General features: G+C 40.8%; 1 protein-coding gene across 2 annotated transcripts in view; it reads right to left on the reverse strand.

The window, feature by feature from the left end:
• Positions 1-10,782: 10,782 nt before the first annotated feature.
• Positions 10,783-23,044, reverse strand: part of LOC106569244 (cadherin-6) — a 35,588-nt gene continuing 23,326 nt past the window's right edge. Inside the window, exons 5-12 of one of the 2 annotated variants that reach the window (XM_014140425.2) lie at positions 21,793-21,966; positions 18,730-18,917; positions 18,256-18,512; positions 17,371-17,507; positions 17,069-17,190; positions 16,271-16,388; positions 13,931-14,182; positions 10,783-13,042 (exon numbers count right to left, since the gene is read on the reverse strand). In XM_014140425.2, coding sequence (XP_013995900.1) covers positions 12,543-13,042; positions 13,931-14,182; positions 16,271-16,388; positions 17,069-17,190; positions 17,371-17,507; positions 18,256-18,512; positions 18,730-18,917; positions 21,793-21,966 — 1,748 coding nt within the window. In that variant the 3' untranslated portion in view covers positions 10,783-12,542. Of the gene's footprint in view, positions 13,043-13,930; positions 14,183-16,270; positions 16,389-17,068; positions 17,191-17,370; positions 17,508-17,625; positions 17,846-18,255; positions 18,513-18,729; positions 18,918-21,792; positions 21,967-23,044 lie in introns of those variants that run through there. The other variant, XM_045694110.1, reaches the window with a different exon arrangement.

A 23,044-nucleotide genomic window follows, 5' to 3' on the forward strand; every position in this document is an offset into this window, starting at 1 on the left:
GTCATAAATAGAACAATTCACACAAGACATTGTGCACTATAAAAATGTACAATATAAAATGTACGATATTACAACAATGCAATATTACAATGTGTGGGTGTGTGTAAAGTGTGTGTGTTAGAGTGTATGCGTGTGATAGAGATTATGTGTGTGTGTATGTCACGGTCGTTGTAACAATTAGACCGAAACGCAGCGGGAACGTGAATGCTCATTATCTTCTTTATTAAAAATAAATGAACACTGAACAAAAAGAACGATGAAAAACAGTCCTGTCAGGCACACAGCTAAACAAGGAACAACTACCCACAAAACCCATATAAAAATACCCCTACTAAATAGGACCTTCAATTAGAGGCGATGAGGAACAGCTGCCTCCAATTGAAGGTCAAAACAATAAACTAGACCCATGCCCACTATTATTCTCTGTTCTGTTAATTTTCCCTATTCACTCTGTCCTATGTGGCTCTCAAACTGGAAGAAAATTCTCAATCATTTTTACAGGCTAAATTCCTGTCCAATCATTCAAAATGGTTAAATTTCCGTTTCATTACAAGGGTTCTATTTCTTGCTGTAAATGTTTTTTTTATTATAGAAAAAAAAAGAAAATAGAACATAGAAATACAAAACATAGAACACAACCCAAAAACCCCGACAACACAAAACAAACACACCCCTGCCACATCCTGACCAAACTACAATAACAAATAACCCCTTATACTGGTCAGGACGTGACAGTGTACAGTATGTGTCTCTTCACAGTCTGTGTTGTGCCGTAAGGAGATGTTTGATGTTTTTTATCTGTTTGAGCAGACAGTTTGGTGCTTTAAACACGTCAATACCTCTCACAAAGACAAGTAGTGACGCATTCAATCTCTCCTGTACTTTGAGCCAGGAGAGATTGACATGAACATTTTTGACATAAGCCTCCGTGTACATTTAAGGCCAGCCGTGCTGCTCTGTTCTAGGCCAATTGTAATTTGCCTATGTCTTTCTTTGCCGCACTTGACCATATAACTGAGCAGCAGTCCAGGTGGGATAAAACTAGGGCCTGTAAGACTTGTTTGGTTGATCGGGATGTCAAGAAAGCAGAGCATCGCTTGATCATGAACAGACCTCTCCCCGTCTTAGAAACCATTGCATCAATATGTTTTGACATTGTTAATCTAGGGTTACAACAAGCAGTTTAGTCTCCTCAACTTGCTCAATTGCCACAGGTAAGAGTTAATGGCGGCCGATGAATGGCACAACAATGGGGTTCAGGAACTCGTCACGGTATCTCTGTGCATTAAAATTGTCATTGATAAAATGCAATTGTGTTCGACATAGTATGGGCAGGCATAACCTACAACCACACTGCCACCATAGGGCACTCTGTTCACAACATTGACATCAGCAAACTGCACGCCCACACAATGCCACACACGGTTGTGAGGCTGGTTGGATGTACTGTGACATTCTCTAAAACGATGTTGGATCCGGGTTATGGTAGAGAAATTAACATTCAATCCTCTGGCAACAGCTTTGGTTGACATTCCTGCAGTCAGCATGCCAATTGCATGCTCCCTCAAAACTTGAGACATGTGGCATTGTGTTGTGTGACAAAACAGCTTTTTTACCTCTGTAATGATCATGCTGTTTATTCAGGGGTGAAAAGAGATTTAATTTCTTACCAGTACGGGACACACATGTGTGCACACAAACACAATTGTTTTTATACTACAAAAATTACAGAGTAGAAGTGTCTGCTGACACTGACAAACAGATCAATAAAATCATGTTGTCTGATCCATATAATCGGCCTACGAAAAGGAGAGACACAAATAGTATCTAACCTGGAGGAGGAAAACAAACAAAAGTGGCACTGACACAATTATAAATAAAGTGAATATGCACACTCCCCGCTGTGGTCCGCTGGTGCCAATAGGCCACTGTTCGCTCAATTAAGTTTTAATAACGAAAAGACAGATTGGAGTCTTTTCTGTCACGCGGAGCGGTAACGGGTGAACCCAAGAGCAAACTCAGACGAGGAGACTGGGATGAGGTAACCAAGGTATTTATTGAAACACGGGGGGAAGATTGAGTGCAGGACAGGGGAAGCTCGGGCGGGTTGCCGGAAACCAGGTGCGGGGGCTGAGGCTGGAGTGAGAGGTGTTGGGACAAGGTAAGTAGGTTTGGAGGGGAATCCAAGGGAGCGTAGCGTGGGGAATCCAGGGTAGAGTAGCAGGACTGATGAGAAGTTGGACTGGAGACAGGGACCAGAGTCAGAGCAGGCAGAACTGTAGCGGAGAGGAAAACAGCGTCAGGCAAGGGAAAACAGGCACAACAGGACAACAGGAACAAACGGCTAGAAACATGGACTGACTGGGCAGAGATTACGATCTGGCAGTGTGGAAATGGCAGGACTGAGTATTTGTAAAGGCCTTGATTATGGAACAGGTTGCAGCTGGTGGGAATCTGCTCTGACTCCAGCATACCTGTCTCTGCCCACACAATCACACACACACAGAGAAAGAGAGGGAGAGAGCACTGGGGGAGTAGAGGCAGGTCAAGGAGACACAGGATGAGCACTAGACGGTGTGGCAGGAGCAGATGTGACACTTGTCCTTACAGCAATAGCCATTTGCTTTCCAAACACTTTTTCCACGATTGTACTTTTAATATTACAATATGCCTGGATGGGTCTCTCTGCTTTCACTGACAGTCGCAACAAAACAATCATATATTTGGTATTTTCAGCTCGCTCCACAAATTGCGGGACGTTCTGACTGTAGGCTATGCGATTTAAAACAATCCAGCTTTTTTTAACGAAGCTAATGATCCTCTGTGGCCAAATCATGCTTTCTGGTGTAGTAGCCTATTTTGAATGATGTTTATTAATTTCTGTATAGACAGGAGTAAGCTAATAAGGCTATATAACAAATAAGGCTAGATAACAAGCACTTAACAAAGGCGGTCTTGTTGGCTACCGGCACACATTTGTTCACTTACAAAATAATTTCAGCATCCAAACCACCCGCAATTAGATGAATGGAAAGAGAGAAAACAAAACATCAATGTTTAGTGTAATGAAATTCTGCGATTGTCATCAGGCCTACACTTGCAGCCTGAATTGATGCATCCACTGTTGTCCACACGTGCCTCGGTCTCTGCCACCAATCTCTGCTTTGTCCATGAGCATCTCGGCCACTTATCTCTGCCTTAACAAAATGTAAGTGTTATCATCAAACCACAAGGCAATTTGGAGCATATACCACCAGGTTTCCAGTCAATTCGCACATTTTCTGGTGGTTGACATGCAGTAATGTTAAATAATAGTGTAATAACCTATTGTTTTTGGGCATGTTGTATTAGTTGTGATAGGCTCACGTGTTACTGGACCATACCGCTTTACTTTCACCCCTGGATATGCCACACATGTCAGGTGGATGAATTATCTTGGCGAAGGGGAAATGCTCACTAACAGGAATGTAAACAAATTTGTGCACAACATTTGAGAGAAATAAGCTTTTTGTGCGTTTAGAACATTTCTGGGATCTTTTATTTCAGCTCATGAAACATGGGACCTAAACTTTACATGTTGTGTTTCTATTTTTGTTCAGTGTATTTAGGACTAGCTTATTACTAGCCACTAGTGGTGATTTTAGCATGTAAATGTTGTTGGGGCAAACTCAGCCAATTTGTATAGATGCATGCCAGCAAAGCCACTGCACAACATTTTATTATTTCATTAGGTCTATGTGGTCTAAAAAGGAAGGAAAATACGAGGATCCACTTTTATAGACATTATACCGGACGCCCCTCGCAATATTAGCTGAACTTTTTGTTGAAAAAAAATATTTGAATGGGAAGAGACTGTCACTGGCAAACATGGTTACAAACCCAACAATGTCATATAGTATCCCCTCCTCGTGAAGAAAAGCACAAGTAAATTATAATACACAAAGTAAGCAAAACAAGGAAATCACTTCAACATTGCCTACCATGATGAATAAGATAGACCTACTGTATACAAGCAATATAACAATTGAGATGTACAAACTATCACGTAAGGGAATGATGAGCGGATAAGAGGCAAGCCGTAATTTAAGACATTAATTAGCGAGTAGTCGATATAACTATTTCTTCAGCACTTTTGAAATGTACAGCGACAGATTTCAGAACATGGGCCATTCTTATAGCATTCTCCCTGTACACCAAGTCAGAAACGTAGGATACAGTTGAAGTCAGAAGTTTACATACACTTAGGCTGGAGTCATTAAAACTTGTTTTTCAACCACTCCACAAATTTCTTGTTAACAAACTATACTTTTGGCAAGTCGGTTATGACATCTACTTTGTGCATGACACAAGTAATTTTTCCAACAATTGTTTACAGACAGATTATTTCACTTATAATTCACTGTATCACAATTCCAGTAGGTCAGAAGTTTACATACACTAAGTTGACTGTGTCTTTAAACAGTTTGGAAAAGTCCAGAAAATGATGTCATGGCTTTAGAAGCTTCTGATAGGCTAATTGACATCATTTGAGTCAATTGGAGGTGTACCTGTGGATGTATTTCAAGGCCTACCTTCAAACTCAGTGCCTCTTTACTTGACATCATGGGAAAATCAAAAGAAATCAGTCAAGACCTCAGAAAAAACATTGTAGACCTCCACAAGTCTGGTTCATCCTTGGGAGAAATTTCCAAATGCCTGAAGGTACCACATTCATCTGTACAAACAACAGTACGCAAGTATAAACACCATGCGACACCACAGCCGTCATATCGCTCAGGAAGGCGACCTGTACTGTTAACATACTTTGGTGCGAAAAGTGCAAATCAATCCCAGAGCAACAGCAAAGGTCTTGTAAAGATGCTGGAGGAAACAGGTACAAAATAATCTATATCCACAGTAAAACGAGTCCTATATCAACATAACCTAAAAAGCCACTCAGCAAGGAAAAAGCCACTGCTCCAAAACCGCCATAAAAAAAGCCAGACTACGGTTTGCAACTGCACATGGGGACAAAGATTGTACTTTTTGGAGAAATGTCCACTGGTCTGATGAAACAAAAATAGACATAACACTTTTTTGTTATGGAAAAAGGGGGAGGCTTGTAAGCCGAAGAACACCATCCCAACCGTGAAGCACGGGGGTGGCAGCATCATGTTGTGGGGGTGCTTTGATGCAGGGGGGACTGGTGCACTTCACAAAATAGATGGCATCATGAGGGAGGAAAATTATGTGGATATATTGAAGCAACATCTCAAGACATCAGTCAGGAAGTTAAAGCTTGGTCGCAAATGGGTCTTCCAAATGGACAATGACCCCAAGCATATATCCAAAGTTGTGGCAAAATAGCTTAAGGACAACAAAGTCAAAGTATTGGCATGGCCACCACAAAGCCCTGACCTCACTCCTATAGAAAATTTGTGGGCAGAACTGAAAAAGCGTTTGCGAGCAAGGAGGCCTGCAATCCTGACTCAGTTACACCAGCTCTGTCAGAAGGAATGGGCCAAAATTCACCCAACTTATTGTGGGAAGTTTGTGGAAAGCTACCCAAAATGTTTGACCGAAGTTAAACAATTTACAGGCAGTGCTACCAAATATTAATTGAGTGTATGTAAACTTCTGACCCACTGGGAATGTGATGAAAGAAATAAAAGCTGAAATAAATTATTCTCTCTACTATTATTCTGACATGTAACATTCTTAAAATAAAGTGGTGATCTTAACTGACCTTTACTTATTTCAGCCAATCATCAGTCATTTGTGTCAGTGCCGTACATGTTGAGTGCCCTTCCCTATAAGTGTGCTGAAGTCTGTTGTTCACTTGTTTACTGTGAAATAGCATTGTATTTGGTAAAACACAATTTTTTCAAAAACTTTACTAAGGGTCGGTAGCAGGCTGCTTGGTCAGCTGTTATTTTTTCTTATTTTTTGTAAAAAAAATTGTCCCTAATTTTGTGATATCCAATTGGTAGATATGACCTTGTCTCATTGCTGCAATAGGCATCCTCCGAAACATGACCAGTCACACAGCGCTGCTTCTTAACACACTGCTTGCTTAACCCGGAAGTGATCACAACATAACACTTGATCACGACATAACACTTTTTTGTTGTTGAAATCATGCAGCCATTCTTGATTACATACATAATGCACTGACTGCTAATCTGCCTGCAAGGAGCTTTACCTATGAAACAGCCGACAAGGCAGAATCCTGATTTATCAGCCTCTGTGGCTGCTATTGAATCTGATCAAGCTCTGGGGCTGAAATTGAATCTGATCAGCTTGTCAGGAATGGAGCTCACACACTCTGTAAATGTTAATATTATCCATAAAACATGAAGCGTCCCTTACAATTATATACATAACAGTTATGCAAGCTAACAACCAGCATAAATAGCAAGCTAACTAGCTAGCTAGCTCACTCTCTCACAAGACTAGCCAAGTTAGCTGCATTGTTGCTTGCATGCAATTGGCTGTGGTCTTGGAGGTGGCACACAGCCTAAGATACAGTGCTGTCTGTCATGCATCATTCAGGGCTTAGCTGCCCCACGAGTTCTTAGCTCAAGGTAAGGGACATTTAGCTTGCTTACATTCTAACTTATAAACTGATAATGAGCTCCAAACACAAATGAAAGCATGATATTAGCACGAAACGTACCATCCCTTAGTCAAATATAATAAAATAGTATTTTTCACGTGCACCAAATACAACAGGTAGACTTTACTGTTAAGTGCTTACTTACGAGCCCTTTCCCAACAATGCAGAGTTAAAAAGTAAGAACAATTTGCAAAATAAATAAATGAAATAGTAACACAGTAAAGTAACAATAAGGAGTACCGGTACCGAGTCAATGTGCAGGAGTACGAGGTAGTTGAGGTAATTGAGGTAATATGTACTGTACATGTAGGTAGGGGTAAAAGTGACTAGGCAATCAGGATATATAATAAACAGCAGCGTATGCGAAGAATGTGAAAGAGTGCCTGTGTGAATGTGTGTGTGTGTGTGTGTGTGTGTGTGTGTGTGGCATCAATATGCATGTGTTTGTGTGTGTTTTGTGTGTGTGAGAGTATGTAGTGTGTGTGTGCGTGTGTGTGTGTGTGCGTGTGTGCGTGTGTGTGTGTGTGTTGGAGTGTCAGTGTAGTATGTGTGAATGTGTGGGTAAAGTCCAGTGAGTGTGCATAGAGCCAGTGCAAAAGTACAGTAGCAATCAATAAAAACATATGAGCTGATCCACCAAGGCTCTGCCGCCTCAGCCATACTGTCGATCTATCATCAATACACCCATTCCTGTTTATGGAGTTTCCCTTGCGATCTCGATAAAACAACTTTAGTTATCTCACGATCATGAGAAAAATAAGTTGTGATCTCTACATAACGAGGGAATATTTTTTTTCTCAAATGTCCATTCTGGACTTCCGTAGATTCCATCACAGCTGTCGGGATTTTTTGTTATCCGGTTTGACTTTACTCACATAAAAACAGTGGATGGAAACTTAGTTAGTGATAGACAGCAATTCTTTTGTCACTTCTTCCACACTCTCTTTACAGAATTCAAATGTACATTGCTTGCCTTTTATTATGTGGCCGTTATGCATGGATATGAGGGTTCAGAGTTTGTTGTTGGCATGTCAAGTTTAAAGTTAATGTCACAAGCACAAGAACAGTGAAATGCCTTTCTTGCATAGTCAAAACCCAACAATGCAATAATCAATAACAATGTAATACTGGAAAAAAACACACAGGAAAGAAGAAGAAACATGAACACAATAAGTAAGTATGCATACCATATACAGGGTCAGTTCCAATACCATATTTGAAATGTGCAGGGACACTGGAGTGATGGAGGAAGATACAGTTGAAGTCGGCAGTTTACATACTGACTTAACTTTTTGGTTAAGGTTTATACCTTAACCAAAAACATTTCAACTCAGTTTTTCACATTCCTGACATTTAATACTAGTTTGGCCATAATGACAAGGAAAATTATGTGGATATATTGAAGCAACATCTCAAGACATCAGTCAAAAAGTTAAAGCTTGGTCGCAAATGGGTCTTCCAAATGGACAATGACCCCAAGCATACTTCCAAAGTTGTGGCAAAATGGCTTAAGGACAACAAAGTCAAGGTATTGGAGTGGCCATCACAAAGCCCTGACCTTAATCCTATAGAAATTGTGTGGGCAGAACTGAAGAAGTGTGTGCGAGCAAGGAGGCCTACAAACCTGACTCAGTTACACCAGCTCTGTCAGGAGGAATGGGCCAGTATTCACCCAACTTATTGTGGGAAGCTTGTGGAATGCTACCCGAAACATTTGACCCAAGTTAAACAATTTAAAGGCAATGCTACCAAATACTAATTGAGTGCATGTAAACATCTGACCCACTGTGATGAAAGAAATAAAATCTGAAATAAATTATTCTCTCTACTATTATTCTGACATTTCACATTCTTAAAAGAAAGTGGTGATCCGAACTGACCTAAAACAGGGAATTTTTACTTGGATTAAATGTCAGGAATTGTGAAAAACTGAGTTTAAATGTATTTGGCTAAGGTGTACGTAAACTTCTGACTTCAACTGTAGGTGTTCCTTTTGTCCAGGTAGGAAAGGGCAGTGTGGAGTGCGATTGAGATTGCATCATCTGTGGATCTGTTGGGGCAGTATGCAAATTGGAGTGTGCCTAGGGCTTCCGGGATGATGGTATTGATGTGAGACATGACCAGCCTTTCAAAGCACTTCATGGCTACCGATGTGAGTGCTACAGGGCTGTAGTCATTTAGGCAGGTTACATTCGCTTTCTTGGGCACAAGGACTTTCATCTGAGGGCATAGCGCGATTTCTTATAAGCCCGGAATATGTTTCCGCTCCTTGAAAGCGACAGCTCTAGCCTTTAGTTCGGTAAGGATGTTGCCTGCAACCCATGGCTTCTGGTTGGGAAATGTACGTACGGTCACCGTGGGGACTTACTGATGAAGCCGGTGAGTGAGGTGGTATACTCCTCAATGCCATTGGATGAATCCTGGAACATATTCTATTCTGTGCTAGCAAAACAGTCCTGTAGTGTAGCATCCGTGTCATCTGCCCACTTCTGTATTGAGTGAGTCACTGGTACTTCCGCTTTAGTTTTTGCTTGTATGCAGGAATCAAGAGGATAGAATTATGGTCAGATTTGCCAAATGGAGGGCGAGGGAGAGCTTTGTATGCGTCTCTGTGTGTGGAGTGAAGGTGGTCTAGAGTTTTTTCCCTCTGGTTGCACATGTGACATGCTGGTAGAAATGAGGTAAAACAGATTTAGGTTTGCCTGCATTTAAGTTCCCGGCCACTAGGATAAATATAATTAAAAAAATAGATGAACACTCTCTTGGTAGATAGTGTGTTCTACAGCTTGTCATGAGGTACTCTACCACAGGCGAGCAATACCTCAAGACTTCCTTAATAATAGACATTGTGCACCAGCTATTATTGAGAAATATTTTGTCCCCAAATAAGTATATGGCATTAATTGCATCTATAGATATCTAGCCGTTGAAATAAATACAACGTAGCCAAGGTGATTCTCTACATAAAAAAGAGGTATAGAGCTATAATGCCAGTGATATTAAATGCATTCAGGTCACAAATCAGGCATGAGAGAGAGGGAGGGCTGTTCAGTCTCACATGACAGTCCCATTAAAGATTAACAGAGAAGAAATGTCTAGGCCTAATGGAAGCTGGCCTGGCCTGGAGAGTTACGTCTCTTAGCACTCATGCTGCTGCTGATGTGATATCTTGGCAAGAGTTGATGTGCTTTTGGCCAGCTCATTGTGTTGCATGGTATTTAGCTGGTGGAAACTCGTGGGTCTCTCTCTCCTTTTAGTTCCTGGCAGGTGTTGGAAATGCTTAGAGCTTCTATGGACTTGTAGGGAAGGGGGTTTAAAACATGTCCATTAAAGCATCACACAACATGTATGATGACAATGGTTGGCTTCTTTGTAGAATTGCTGACGCCATTGACCTGTCATGTTATCTCCAACTGTTCTGTCATTTTGGTGAAAAATCAAATGAATGACAACAAACAACAATGATTACAACATGAGCAGCTAGGCTAAATGTTAATATAAGGTTCTTGGTTGAATACAATTATCCTTTAATCCCTTGGGATGTTTTCAACAATGGAACTGGGTGGCTAACTTCCACAGGTACCATTTTCAGCATTGGCTGCTCATCTACGATTGTATGAGGCAAACTTAGCCACCACCATCAGATGAGATGCTAGCACACATACTTACAGACGGGGAGAGAGAAGCCTGGTACGAGTCAATTAGCAAAGGCATTGTCTTAAATGTCACCATCTGCCTAACATCTGATCTGCTAAACCTATATCAACTTAGAAATGAATCCCCTCTCTCTAAATCAGGTTTCCAGTCCTGAGAGATCTCCAGATCTCATTCACAGATTGTCCTAATTAGGTAATGCTGGGAGAGAACAAGAGTGAGTCATTTGGCATGTGTACAGTAAAGTAGACTATTGGTACTGAAATGTAGCCAGTCTGAGAAAGATGTCAGTGATCAGTTTGTGTGATGGTACAGTAGTATTGTAGCTGAGTTGATTAAATTAGACGCAATGCGAAAGGAACACTGCGACTACCTCGCTCTCCAACCAAGTTGCATGAGTTGAGGAGCAAACTACATCGAAGAAATTCAGCAGGTCTTGGAGGACCAGAAGCTGTTTTTTTTAATGAACTTCCACTGTCCTCCAAGAGTTGCTGAATTTCACTTTTAATGTAATTCGATGAGCATTTCTTTTGTGGTTTACTGGAAAAGTTTATTATGGTAAAATTTGACAATTGTTAATACATCATAGTATGACATGTACTGTAGCCTGTAGTGTCCACATTTAGTTGTACAACTCCAAAAGACATCAAAAACAGCGATATTGGTTGGATGCTTGTGTTCAACAATATTAATTCAGCATGTGTCCTATATATATTTGGTACAAAGAAAATCACAACATAAAAAGCAAAGTAGTACATCATGTACATCAGCTATGCTCCCAAATCACTGCCACAAAGCACAGTTTCAACCACAGTATATACCATTATTTAGTCAAACAATTTTACAGAGAAAAGTTTGATGTCAAATCAGAATGATGTACCCAAATACCCAACACATCATTATCCACAAACACTTTCAAAGTCGAAGCGCAGATCAGTTGTAATTGATCCTTTGGATCCCGTCTCAACTTCTTTAATGATAAAGTTGTTTTGGAGTGATTGCTTATGTTCGCTTAGCTACTAAGTATGATATGAGTTCAGAGAGTGAAAAGCATTATCATCCAATGTTGTCAAAGAGAGAACAGAACAATTAGCAAACACATGGCTGAATTAAATATTTACTTCAGATGCTTTCTATAGATTTGGTTCATTTCAAGGATGTTAGGTAATTCTTCATGTAAATGCTTTCTCTCTGTAAAGTATAAGCTGTACTTTGAACATGGAGAGTTAAAATGTCTGTTTTTCTAAGCCAATATCCTTCTCTGGTGGTATGCTCATTCACCTTGTAGGCTTTTTGTGCAGAATTGATGTAAGACATATGTGTATATATCGCTGCGCCCATAAACATGTCTAATATGACCATTATTGATTTGTGATGGATTATGTCGATGTTGTCAGATGTTGCTGAAATTCGCTGTAAATCTTAGAGCATCAAACCTCATCTCCATCCATTTCTTCATTCATCATCATGTGCAGAGATACACACATACAGTCCTTGTATCAAATAATGTCTTCAGAGAGTTCCTCTTGGATACAATTCCAAAAAATGGACGGATCACATAATAAATGATTGGCGAAATAAACAAACAACTTCTAATTGGAATAGTGAACTTTCTGTGCATCAGAAGGCTTGATAGGGGAATGGAGTTAGTACAAAGTGGCTGCCCAAGTTCCGTAAACTTTCACGAAGCAATGTTTTATTTTGGTCCTGGGCTTTCCTTCCATTTAAAGTATTTGGCCATTTTAAAGTAAGGTACGAAGAATTACCTAAAGAGATGTTCAATTCCAGTTCCTTGTTCCTGGAAAAGCAAAGTTCAATTTCACTAAAACACTGAAATATACAAAGTACAACATACTGCACTTCAGTAACAGTACAGAGAAACTATAGGAGATATCTCTCAAGAATACACAGAAATATTCAGAGAAATGTGTAATCCCTTCCAATGCAGCATATAGATACAGATGTAACCAGAAAATACAAATAAATGTATATATTTATAGTTTATTTTGACATTGAACTCAGGATCATTAACTGAAGTTCACCTTCTCTGGAAAAGTTGGTCTTGCACTAAAATAGTAAAAAAAAAGAATCCACACAGCTGCACAGTCTCTATCTGGTCTGGCCATCAGAAAGAGCTATGGCCTATAGTTGCGTTGGAAGAAATAAAAGGGCACTTTGTAAAAAACTCGGGCCGCAACATTTGTCCTCATTTTTTGAGAAGAGAGATTACAGTCAGTTATAGTTCATAGTTCATCCTCCTAGCTCCGGCCCCAGAAACAGATCAGGTAGTGTGTTAGGAGTCACAGTCGCTGTCCTCAGCCCCGTACATGTCAGCCAGTTTCCTGAAGCGGGGCCCCCAGTCACTGAGGTAGTTGTAGTCCTGGTCCCCTTCAGAGGAAGCTGACCCCAGGGAGCTGAGAGACTCAGCCACTGAACCGGTTCCCTCGTAGGCATATGTGGCCAGAGAGTCATAAGGGGGGGCGGTGGGGTTATTGTCGTTATCCTGCACCCGTTGGTTTATGAAGTCCCGGACATCGGCGTTGTCCCGCGATGGAATGGCTGTCCGTCTGAGAGGGGGGTACAGAGTGTCCGAGGGGATGATGTCCCGCCTCTGCTTGCTCTCCTCGATGGCCTCGGGGTTACGCAGAGCCCCGATGTCGAAGGCTTGGGTGTCCTCCTCTCCACCCCCCTCGTCGTTGTAGCTGACCACGTTGTCTCGCACGTCCTCTTTAGAGATGATCAGAGGCTCCTTTTTCTTCTGCTTCTTCAGTGCTGCAAACAGAACTACGATCACTGAGAAACAGAGAGGGAGAGAGAGACAGAGAGAGGGAGGAAGAGAGAGAGCGACGGAGATAGAGACAGATAGGGAGAGAGTGACAGAGATAGACACAGAGAGAGAGATACAGAGAGATGGAGAGAGAGAGAGGCAGTGTTAGTAAGAGGTTTGCTGTTCAGGGCTGGTTGATTTCATCTTATCTCGCTGCTCATGCTGCAGTGAACACTGCATTAGAACACGGGCTGCTTCATGCAGCCCAGTACTACAGCGCAGTAACAATTTAGAAACGACTGCAGTTGAGATGCTGAAAAAGGTTTTAATTTTAACATCGCAATGAGATTGCAACTAGTAACTTATAAATAACCAGGAAATGGTGCCACGTTTAATAAATACCTTTCCATTATATAGTTAATGGTGCTGAAGTAATATATTGGGGTAATCGCATTACATTATTTTTCATTAAAGTAACTCCTGGTGTATCAGGGGTTATTTTTACTGCCTGTCTACTATCCTGTCTACTATCCTGTTTACAATCTGAATCCCATTGGACTTGTTGTGATCCTCCATAAATAACACGTTTACAGTACACAGCCAAGAGTGAAATAGGCTCGGGAATTTAGGGCATTCTTAGAGGTGCATGTGTGTGTGTGCGTACTCGTATGTGTACACATTCAGGTGATATACAGAAGGGTCAAATTGAACATCTAAAATATAGCAACTACACTAGAACCTGTGGAATTTATTATTAATATTTGTACATACTGTACATTAATGTGAATGACTAAACTGGAGATGGAGATGGTCAGAGCCAGACAGACAAACAGACAGCTATAGTCAATGAGGACTCAATAAATATACTGTACTCACACAGCCAGCCAGATAGACAAACAGACAGCTATACTCACTGAGGAGGATAATAACACAAAGCAGGATAGCCACCAGGGCCCCGGTGCTGAGTCCAGCTGAGCTGGTCTGGGCCTCGGCGTTGCACAGCTCCATGTTGCCCTCGCGGTCGCAGCTGCACACGCGCACCGTCAGCGTCCCCGTGCTGCTCTGCATGGGGAAGTCCCCGTCTGTGATCACCACAGGAACAAGATAGACGCTCTTGTGCAGTCGGCTGTAGCTGGAGCGCCGGGTTAGGACGCCAGCTGTGTTATCTACAGGGAAACAACATACATTTAACACACATGTTAAGGACTGATGTAACAGCCACATTATAGTGTGTTATATGGCTATGAAGGGTGACTGATTGCACATAGACTGCAGAATTGCCTTCCAGCCTGGTTCATTGGAATAACCATAAGGTGCCATAATCATGTATGCAATTAGGCATTATAACATATTTACTATAATGTCAAATCAAATTGTATTTGTCACATGCTTCGTATGACCACAGGTGTAGACTAACAGTGAAATGCTTACCGTAAATTCCGGACTATAAGCCGCAACTTTTTTCCCACGCTTTGAACCTCGCGGCTTAAACAATGACACGGCTAATATATGGATTTTTCCCGCTTTCAAATGTTTTTATAAAAAAAAAACACATTCTGTGACGTGCTTAGTTTTTTGGCGGCATGAAGCTTTCATTAGACCAATGAAATTGCCGAACGGGTTAAGGTCAAACAGTGACGAGAGCGACAATGAAAACGATCCAATATCGGATGAAGCAATTCTGAGGCTATTCAACTCCGGCACCGAAGGAGATGACTTCAGTGGTTTCAGTGCACAGGAGGAGGAAGATAGTGACCAATGACTTTCTTGGTAGGCTACTGTTTACTGCAAATGTTTTATTTTTTATTACAAGCCGTGTTTCATTAAAGCCTATTTATTTTTGTTACAAGCCGTGCTTCGTTAAAGCCTATTTATTTTTGTTACAAGCCGTGTTTCGTTAAAGCCTATTTATTTTTGTTACAAGCCGTGTTTCGTTAAAGCCTATTTATTTTTGTTACAAGCCGTGTTTCGTTAAAGCCTGTGTAAAGTTAATTTGTTTCAATGTACCGGTAGGCACCTGCGGCTTATAGACATGTGCGGCTTATTTATGTTCAAAATAATATATATTTTTTTATATTCAGGTGCGCTCAATAGTCCGGAAATTATGGTACTTACAGGTCCATTTCCAACAATGCGGAGTGAAAGATAAGATAAAACATTTAATATAAAAAATAAATAGTATAAAAAATATAAATAATCAGGTGTTGACTGTGTATGATAGAGACCCAAACATAATATCAGGTGTTGACTGTGTACGATAGACACCCAAACATAATATCAGGTGTTGACTGTGTATGATAGAGACCCAAACATAATATCAGGTGTTGACTGTGTATGAAAGACACCCAAACATAATATCAGGTGTTGACTGTGTATGATAGACACCCAAACATAATATCAGGTGTTGACTGTGTATGAAAGACACCCAAACATAATATCAGGTGTTGACTGTGTATGATAGAGACCCAAACATAATACCAGGTGTTGACTGTGTATGATAGAGACCCAAACATAATATCAGGTGTTGACTGTGTATGATAGACACCCAAACATAATATCAGGTGTTGACTGTGTATGATAGAGACCCAAACATAATATCAGGTGTTGACTGTATATGATAGAGACCCAAACATAATATCAGGTGTTGACTGTGTATGATAGAGACCCAAACATAATATCAGGTGTTGACTGTGTATGATAGACACCCAAACATAATATCAGGTGTTGACTGTGTATGATAGAGACCCAAACATAATATCAGGTGTTGACTGTGTATGATAGAGACCCAAACATAATATCAGGTGTTGACTGTGTATGATAGAGACCCAAACATAATATCAGGTGTTGACTGTGTATGATAAAGACCCAAACATAATATCAGGTGTTGACTGTGTATGATAGACACCCAAACATAATATCAGGTGTTGACTGTGTATGATAGACACCCAAACATAATATCAGGTGTTGACTGTGTATGATAGAGACCCAAACATAATATCAGGTGTTGACTGTATATGATAGAGACCCAAACATAATATCAGGTGTTGACTGTGTATGATAGAGACCCAAACATAATATCAGGTGTTGACTGTGTATGATAGACACCCAAACATAATATCAGGTGTTGACTGTGTATGATAGAGACCCAAACATAATATCAGGTGTTGACTGTGTATGATAGAGACCCAAACATAATATCAGGTGTTGACTGTGTATGATAGAGACCCAAAGAGATCCTACAGTACAGTACTCACCTCCATTGTCTCTGACTGTGAAGTTGCCTCTGTAAGCTCCCTCCGTAGCCAGACTGAAGAAGAACTTGTGTCCACCTGCAGGGTCATCTGCATCCACAGCACTCACCGTCTGGATCTTCTGTTTACAGGATAAACAAACACGGATTCATATTTTAAAATGAATATGTGTGCTGTCAGATAGCAATTCATATAGTAAGGTATTCTTTGGTTTTCCAGGCTTGTGATATTGATGAAAATTGGAGGCTAAACTTGTAGGCTAAGGACCATGCATATAGACATAACAGATTGATATGTTTATTTAAATAATGACAAAAAATAAATAACAATTTTGGAAGATCCATTGTAGATGATTGTATTGACTTCTCTCATGGGACATTGCATGGTAAACAGGAGGGCAGCAAACACAAACACAGAAGAACCAAGGATGGGCCTCTGAATTAATTATGAATAATGACAGAGGGATGAAGGAGGGATAAAAGGAGAAGAAGTAGAGGAATAGACATGTGGTGGGCACCTATTGAAACATGTCCTTGATGTGTGACAGCTACTGTCACCTGCCATGACAGATCATCTCATCAGCTGCCACAGAAAGTAGACCCTGGAGACCAATCACTTCCCCAGAGGAATACAGCACTCATCACAATGCTTTATCCTCATTTGTGGTATTCTTGGGCATAGAGCCTATTGTAGAACCTCTAGATGTCACAATGATATAGAGTAATTATAGCAATGAGAATAATGAATTCATGTAAAACACTATCTATCATGGGACCTAAGTGGAGGATCTGTGTTCCGTACCTGTCCAGCCTTGGTCTTTTCACAAACAAACGTCTCGTAGAAAGAGGCAAATGTTGGTGCGTTGTCGTTGACATCTAGAAGACGGATATAAACAGGCACCCGACTGGTCTGCAGAGGTTTGTCTGTAAAGCAAACATCACATAAAAAACTATTATGAATAATAACTGTAATAAATAACTATATGATTTTTTTTTTTATGTTTCAAAACAGGGCAGAATATAATAATTGAACTCCATAGCCTTTTTAGAATTGTTTGTATTGTGAATTCATGTGCATGATAAAGTTGCCTGAGAAAGACTTACTGAACTCAGTTGCGATAACAGAAATGTTGTGCCAGGCAGCTTCTTCTCGGTCGAGAGGTCTTGTGATGAATATGGACCCATTCCCAGAATGCACGTTAAAAAGCCGGTCCAGATCTGTGCGACGATCAATGGAGTACCTGTACGATAGATACACAAAATGTAAGACAATAATTGAAAGCATGGAGGTTTGTCAAATATTTGAGAGGGTTTACTACAGGCTTTAAAAACAATACACTTCTATTTTCTACCACTCACCAACATCTCCTACTGTACTTGACACCCCCTTTTCACTCAATAAGTTGAATACTTTTTCAGTCCACTCATTCTCTGCCCTCTCTGTATGATAACAGCAGTTGATTCTGAATACTGCACGCCCGGAGGATCTGCCCTAAACAGACAGCGGGACTTATATCACTCTATTTTAATACCTGTACTGGAGAGGGAACAGCTCTGAACAGCGGCACCGATCAGACCAGACCAGACCAGACCAGACCAGACCTAACAGTTTCATCATCCAGCAGATTACGCAATGATCCTGTTATTTGTTCATACTAGATGCCCTTTCAGTGTATTTCCATGAGGAGTGGTAATTAAGGGACTTTGGACATGAGAAGAACTCACTAAAAAGAGTGTGCGTGGAGATGGTGCAGAACACACACCTTGTGCTTTGCTTATTATGGACACGGCTTCTTCTAGACTCCCAAATTAATGAGATGACCTATTCAACTCTAATCATTCTACAGTTCCAAAACTACTGTAACATAACCTTTAACATCCATCAAATTACCCATGATACAAATGACTATAACCAATCCATTACCTGTGGGTGGTAGGTAGAAATTAGTGGGCGGGCTAGAGGGAAAGCAAAGCAGTGCTCTAACTAACCTGACAGGGCTGTTGTATCCATCCGGGTCCATGGCCCTGACAGACCCTACTGCAGTACCCATGGCTGCATCCTCCTTCACCTCCATCACGTAGCTGGCTCTCTCAAACAGAGGAGGCTCATCAACATCCTCTATACCGATCCTGACTGTGGCCATGTCCTTGGTGGGTAGGTACCCCAGGAAGCGAGTGTCCAAGGTCTGAGTGTTCTGTACCTGGATCTCCAGTGTGTAGGATCGGGTCTTTTCATAGTCCAATGGCTGCAAGGACAGGGATACAGTGACAATAGAACATGGTAGGGGAGTCATATTCTGCACTGATGCAGTACTGTTATGTTTTGAAGTATGTACTTATCATACAATAACATATACAGTAATAGAGTTTCTGAGGGTCTGATGACCTCAGGTCTACAAAGCAGGCACTATAGTTATGGGTGACTATACAGTAGATGTAATTTACAGAAGTAATGGATGTTACCTTTACAACAGTAATGATGCCTTCCTGTGAGTCTTTGTCTGTGATGACATCGAACATGTCCAAGTCGTCCCCGCCGACAACGTTGTAGAACATCTCTGCATTCTTCCCAAGGTCTTTATCCACTGCTTTGATCCTGCCAACAGGAGTTCCAGCTTTCATGGATTCTGGAACGCTGAACTGATATATGCCTGGAACATGAACATAAACAGACACACATGTAAATCAAGAATGTTCTGTATGAACCTGAGATCTACAGAACTTCATATTGGAATATCGGCAACATTCATCGCGATTTCACACCAATTAAAACCAATTGCCTCCGTAATTATGTTGGTGAGAAGAAGAAAAGTGTGTTAATGAAACAGAACCAGAACCGCTTGACTTTATCCACATTTTGTTGAGTTACAAAGTGGGATTGAAATTGATTTAATTGTCATTTGTTTGTCAACGATCTACACAAAATATTCTATAAAATCAAAGTAAAAATTACTGGAAGTAAAATATTAATGGAAAATAAATAAAAAATTGATTCGAAAAGTATTTAACCCACTGAGTCAATACATGTTAGAATCCCCTTTGGCAGCGATTACAATTGTGTATTTTTCTGGGTAAGTCTCTAAGAGCTTTGCAAACATGGATTGTACAATATTATTATTATTATTATTTTTTAAATTCTTCAAGAACTGCCAAGTTGGTTGTTGATTATTGCTAGACAGCCATTTTCAAGCCTTGCCATACAGTGCATTCGGAAAGTATTCTGACTTCTTGACTTTTTCCACATTTTGTTACGTTACAGCCTTATTCTAAAATTGATAAAATAATTTCCCCCCTCATCAATCTACACACAATACCACATAATGACAAAGCAAAAATAGGTTTTTAGAAATGTTTGCAAAATGATTAACAATAAGAAACAGAAATACCTTATTTACATAAGTTTTCAGACCCTTTGCCATGAGACTCAAAATTTAGCTCAGGTGCATCCTGTTTCCATTGATCAACCTTGAGATGTTTCTACAACTTCATTGGAGTCCACCTGTGGTAATTTGAATTGATTGGACATTATTTGGAAAGGCACACACCTGTCTTCTTAGAGCTGGCCGCCCGGCCAAACTGAGCAATCGGGGGAGAAGGGCCATGGTCAGGGAAGTGACCAAGAACCCAATGGTCACTCTGACAGAGCTCTAGAGTTCCTCTGTAGAGATGGGAGAATCTTCCAGAAGGACAACCATCTCTGCAGCACTCCACCAATCAGGCCTTTATGTTAGAGTGGCCAGAAGGAAGCTCAGTAAAAGGCACATGACAGCCCACTTGGAGTTTTCCAAAATAGGACCTAAAGGACTCTGACCAGGTGAAACAAGAATCTCTGGTCTGATGAAACCAAGATTGAACTCTTTGGCCTGAATGCCAAGCGTCACGCCTGGAGGAAACCTGGCACCATCCCTACGGTGAAGCATGGTGGTGGCAGAATCATGCTGTGGGGATGTTTTTCAGCTGCAGGGACTGGGAGTCTAGTCAGGATTGAGGGGGAGGTGAACGGAGCAAAGTACACAGAGATCCTTAATGAGATGCCTGCTCCAGAGCACTCAGGACCTCAGACTGGGGTGAAAGGTCACCTTCCAACAGGACAACAACCCTATGCACACAGCCAAGACAATGCAGGAGTGTTTTTGGGACAAGTTGTTGAATGTCCTTGAGTGGACCAGCCAGAGCCTGGACTTTAACCTGATGGAACATCTCTGGACAGATCTGAAAATAGCTGTGCCAGGACACTCACCATCCAACCAGACAGAGCCCGAGAAGATCTGCAGAGAAGAATGGGAGAAACTCCCCAATTACAGGTGTGCCAAGCTTGTAGCATCATACCCAAGAGGACTCAAGGCTGTAATCGCTACCAAAGGGGCTTCAACAAAGTACTGAGTAAAGGGTCTGAATACTTATACCAATGTGATATTTCAGTTTTTGTTTTTTATAAATTTGACATTTTTTCGAAAAACCTGTTTTAGCTTTGTCATGATGGGGTATTGTGTGTAGATTGACGAGGGAAAAAATATTTTAATCAATTTTAGAATAAGGCTGTAACGTAACTAAATGTGGCAAAAGTCAAGGAGTCTGAATTCTTTCAGAATGCACTGTATATTTTCAATCCAATTTAAGTCAAAACTGTATCTACGCCACTCAAGAACATTCAACGTCATCTTGGTAAGTAACTCCAGTGTATATTTTGCCTTGCACATTAGAATATTGTCCTGCTGAAAGGTGACTTTGGGTTAGTATTGTGAAGTACCAACAATGTTGTTGATCCATCCTCAATTTTCTCTTAACACAGCTATTAAACTCTGTAACTGTTATAAAGTCACCACTGGCCTCATTGTGAAATCCCTGAGCATTTTCGTTCCTCTCCTTCAACTGAGTTAGGAAGGACGCCTGTATTTTTGTAGTGACTGTGTGTTTTGATACACCATCCAAAGTGTAATTAAGAACTTCACCATGCTCAAAGGGATATTCAATGTCTCCTTTTTTTTTTTTACCAATAGCTGCCCTTCTTTGCGAGGCACTGGATAACCTCCCTGGTCTTTGTGGTTGAATCTGTGCTTGGAATTCACTGCTTGACTGAGGGACCTTACAGATAATTGTATGTGTGGGGTACAGAGTTTTGGTAGTCATTCAAAAAACATGTTAAACACCATTATTGCACATAGAGTGAGTCCATGCAACTTACTATATTATGTGACTTGTTAAGCGCATTTTTACTCCAGAACTTAATTCGTTTTTTTTAAATGGAGAAATACTACACCAAACATCTTAGTCAGATGTAAAATTGAGCAACTAAGATCTACTCTGCAAAAGTGTCAAAATGAATGACAGCTTTCTTGAGTTATCTTAGATTAATTCCTTCTATTTTGAGGAAGCGTACAGTGGCTACGGCGTCTCAAAATGGACAAACAGTACTATTGATGCTTTTTTCTCGTTTTTCAAGCAGGACTAGGACTACTATGAATGCCATTACTAATTACTACTTCAAGCACCAGTATAATACCAGTCACTGTACTCAGTACTCACTCTGGGAGAAGCGCGGGGGGTTGTCGTTGACGTCTGTCAGGGTGATATTGACCGTGGTGGTCCCAGTTAAGCCTCCCCTCTGGCCCGCCATGTCCTTGGCCTCAATCACTACCTGGTAGTGCTCCCGCTTCTCCCGGTCCATCTCTCCAGGCCCCAGGGCTGTCCGGATTATGCCTGAGGACAAACCAGAGAAACACAATATTAATGTGTCATATAATATAATGAGATGTATTGTTAATTAGCTAGCTAAGCACGTTTCTCCTTCTCTGGTCCTGTAGGGCTGTAGGGATTGCTCATGGAGCCACCATGTCAAACAGATTTAAGTGATAAGGTATAGTTTGAGAATGACCTAATATACGTAGGTGTCCTTGATTTAACTAATGTATCAGCAAATATTATAGTTATAATTACCAATGGGAGTAATGCAACTAATGTTTATGACTGGTATAAGACAGAAAGAAGCACCTCCTGCAAAGAAATGGTCACCACATCAGAAAATAAAAACAGTTTCACATTGCTCATGGTAGGATTTAACAAGAAACATTTACTACTGTATGTACAGTTGAAGTTGTAAGTTTACATACACCTTTGCCAAATACATTTAAACTCAGATTTTCACAATTCCTGACATTTAATCCTAGTAAAAATTCCCTGTTTTAGGTCAGATAGGTTCACCACTTTATTTTAAGAATGTGAAATGTCAGAATAATAGTAGAGAGAATGTTTTATTTCAGTTTTTATTTTTTTCATCACATACCCAGTGGGTCAGATGTTTACATACACTCAATTAGTATTTGGCAGCATTGCCTTTAAATTGTTTAACTTGGGTCAAACGTTTCGGGTAGCCTTCCACAAGCTTCCCACAAAAAGTTGGGTGAATTTTGGCCCATTCCTCCTGACAGAGCTGGTGTAACTGAGTCAGGTTTGCAGGCCTCCTTGCTCGTACACACTTTTTCAGTTGTGCCCACTCATTTTCTATGGGATTGAGGTCAGGGCTTTGTGATGGCCACTCGAATACCTTGACTTTGTGGTACTTAAGCCATTTTGCCACAACTTTGGAAGTATGTTTGGGGTCATTGTCCATTTGGAAGACCCATTTGCGACCAAGCTTTAACTTCCTGACTGATCTCTTGAGATGTTTCTTCAATATATCCACATAATTTTCCTCCCTCATGATGCCATCTATTTTGTGAAGTGCACCAGTCCCTCCTGCAGCAAAGCACCCACACAACATGATGCTGCCACCCCCGTG

The sequence above is a fragment of the Salmo salar genome, chromosome ssa14 (genome assembly GCF_905237065.1).
Source record: "Salmo salar chromosome ssa14, Ssal_v3.1, whole genome shotgun sequence".
Classification (NCBI taxonomy): domain Eukaryota; kingdom Metazoa; phylum Chordata; class Actinopteri; order Salmoniformes; family Salmonidae; genus Salmo; species Salmo salar.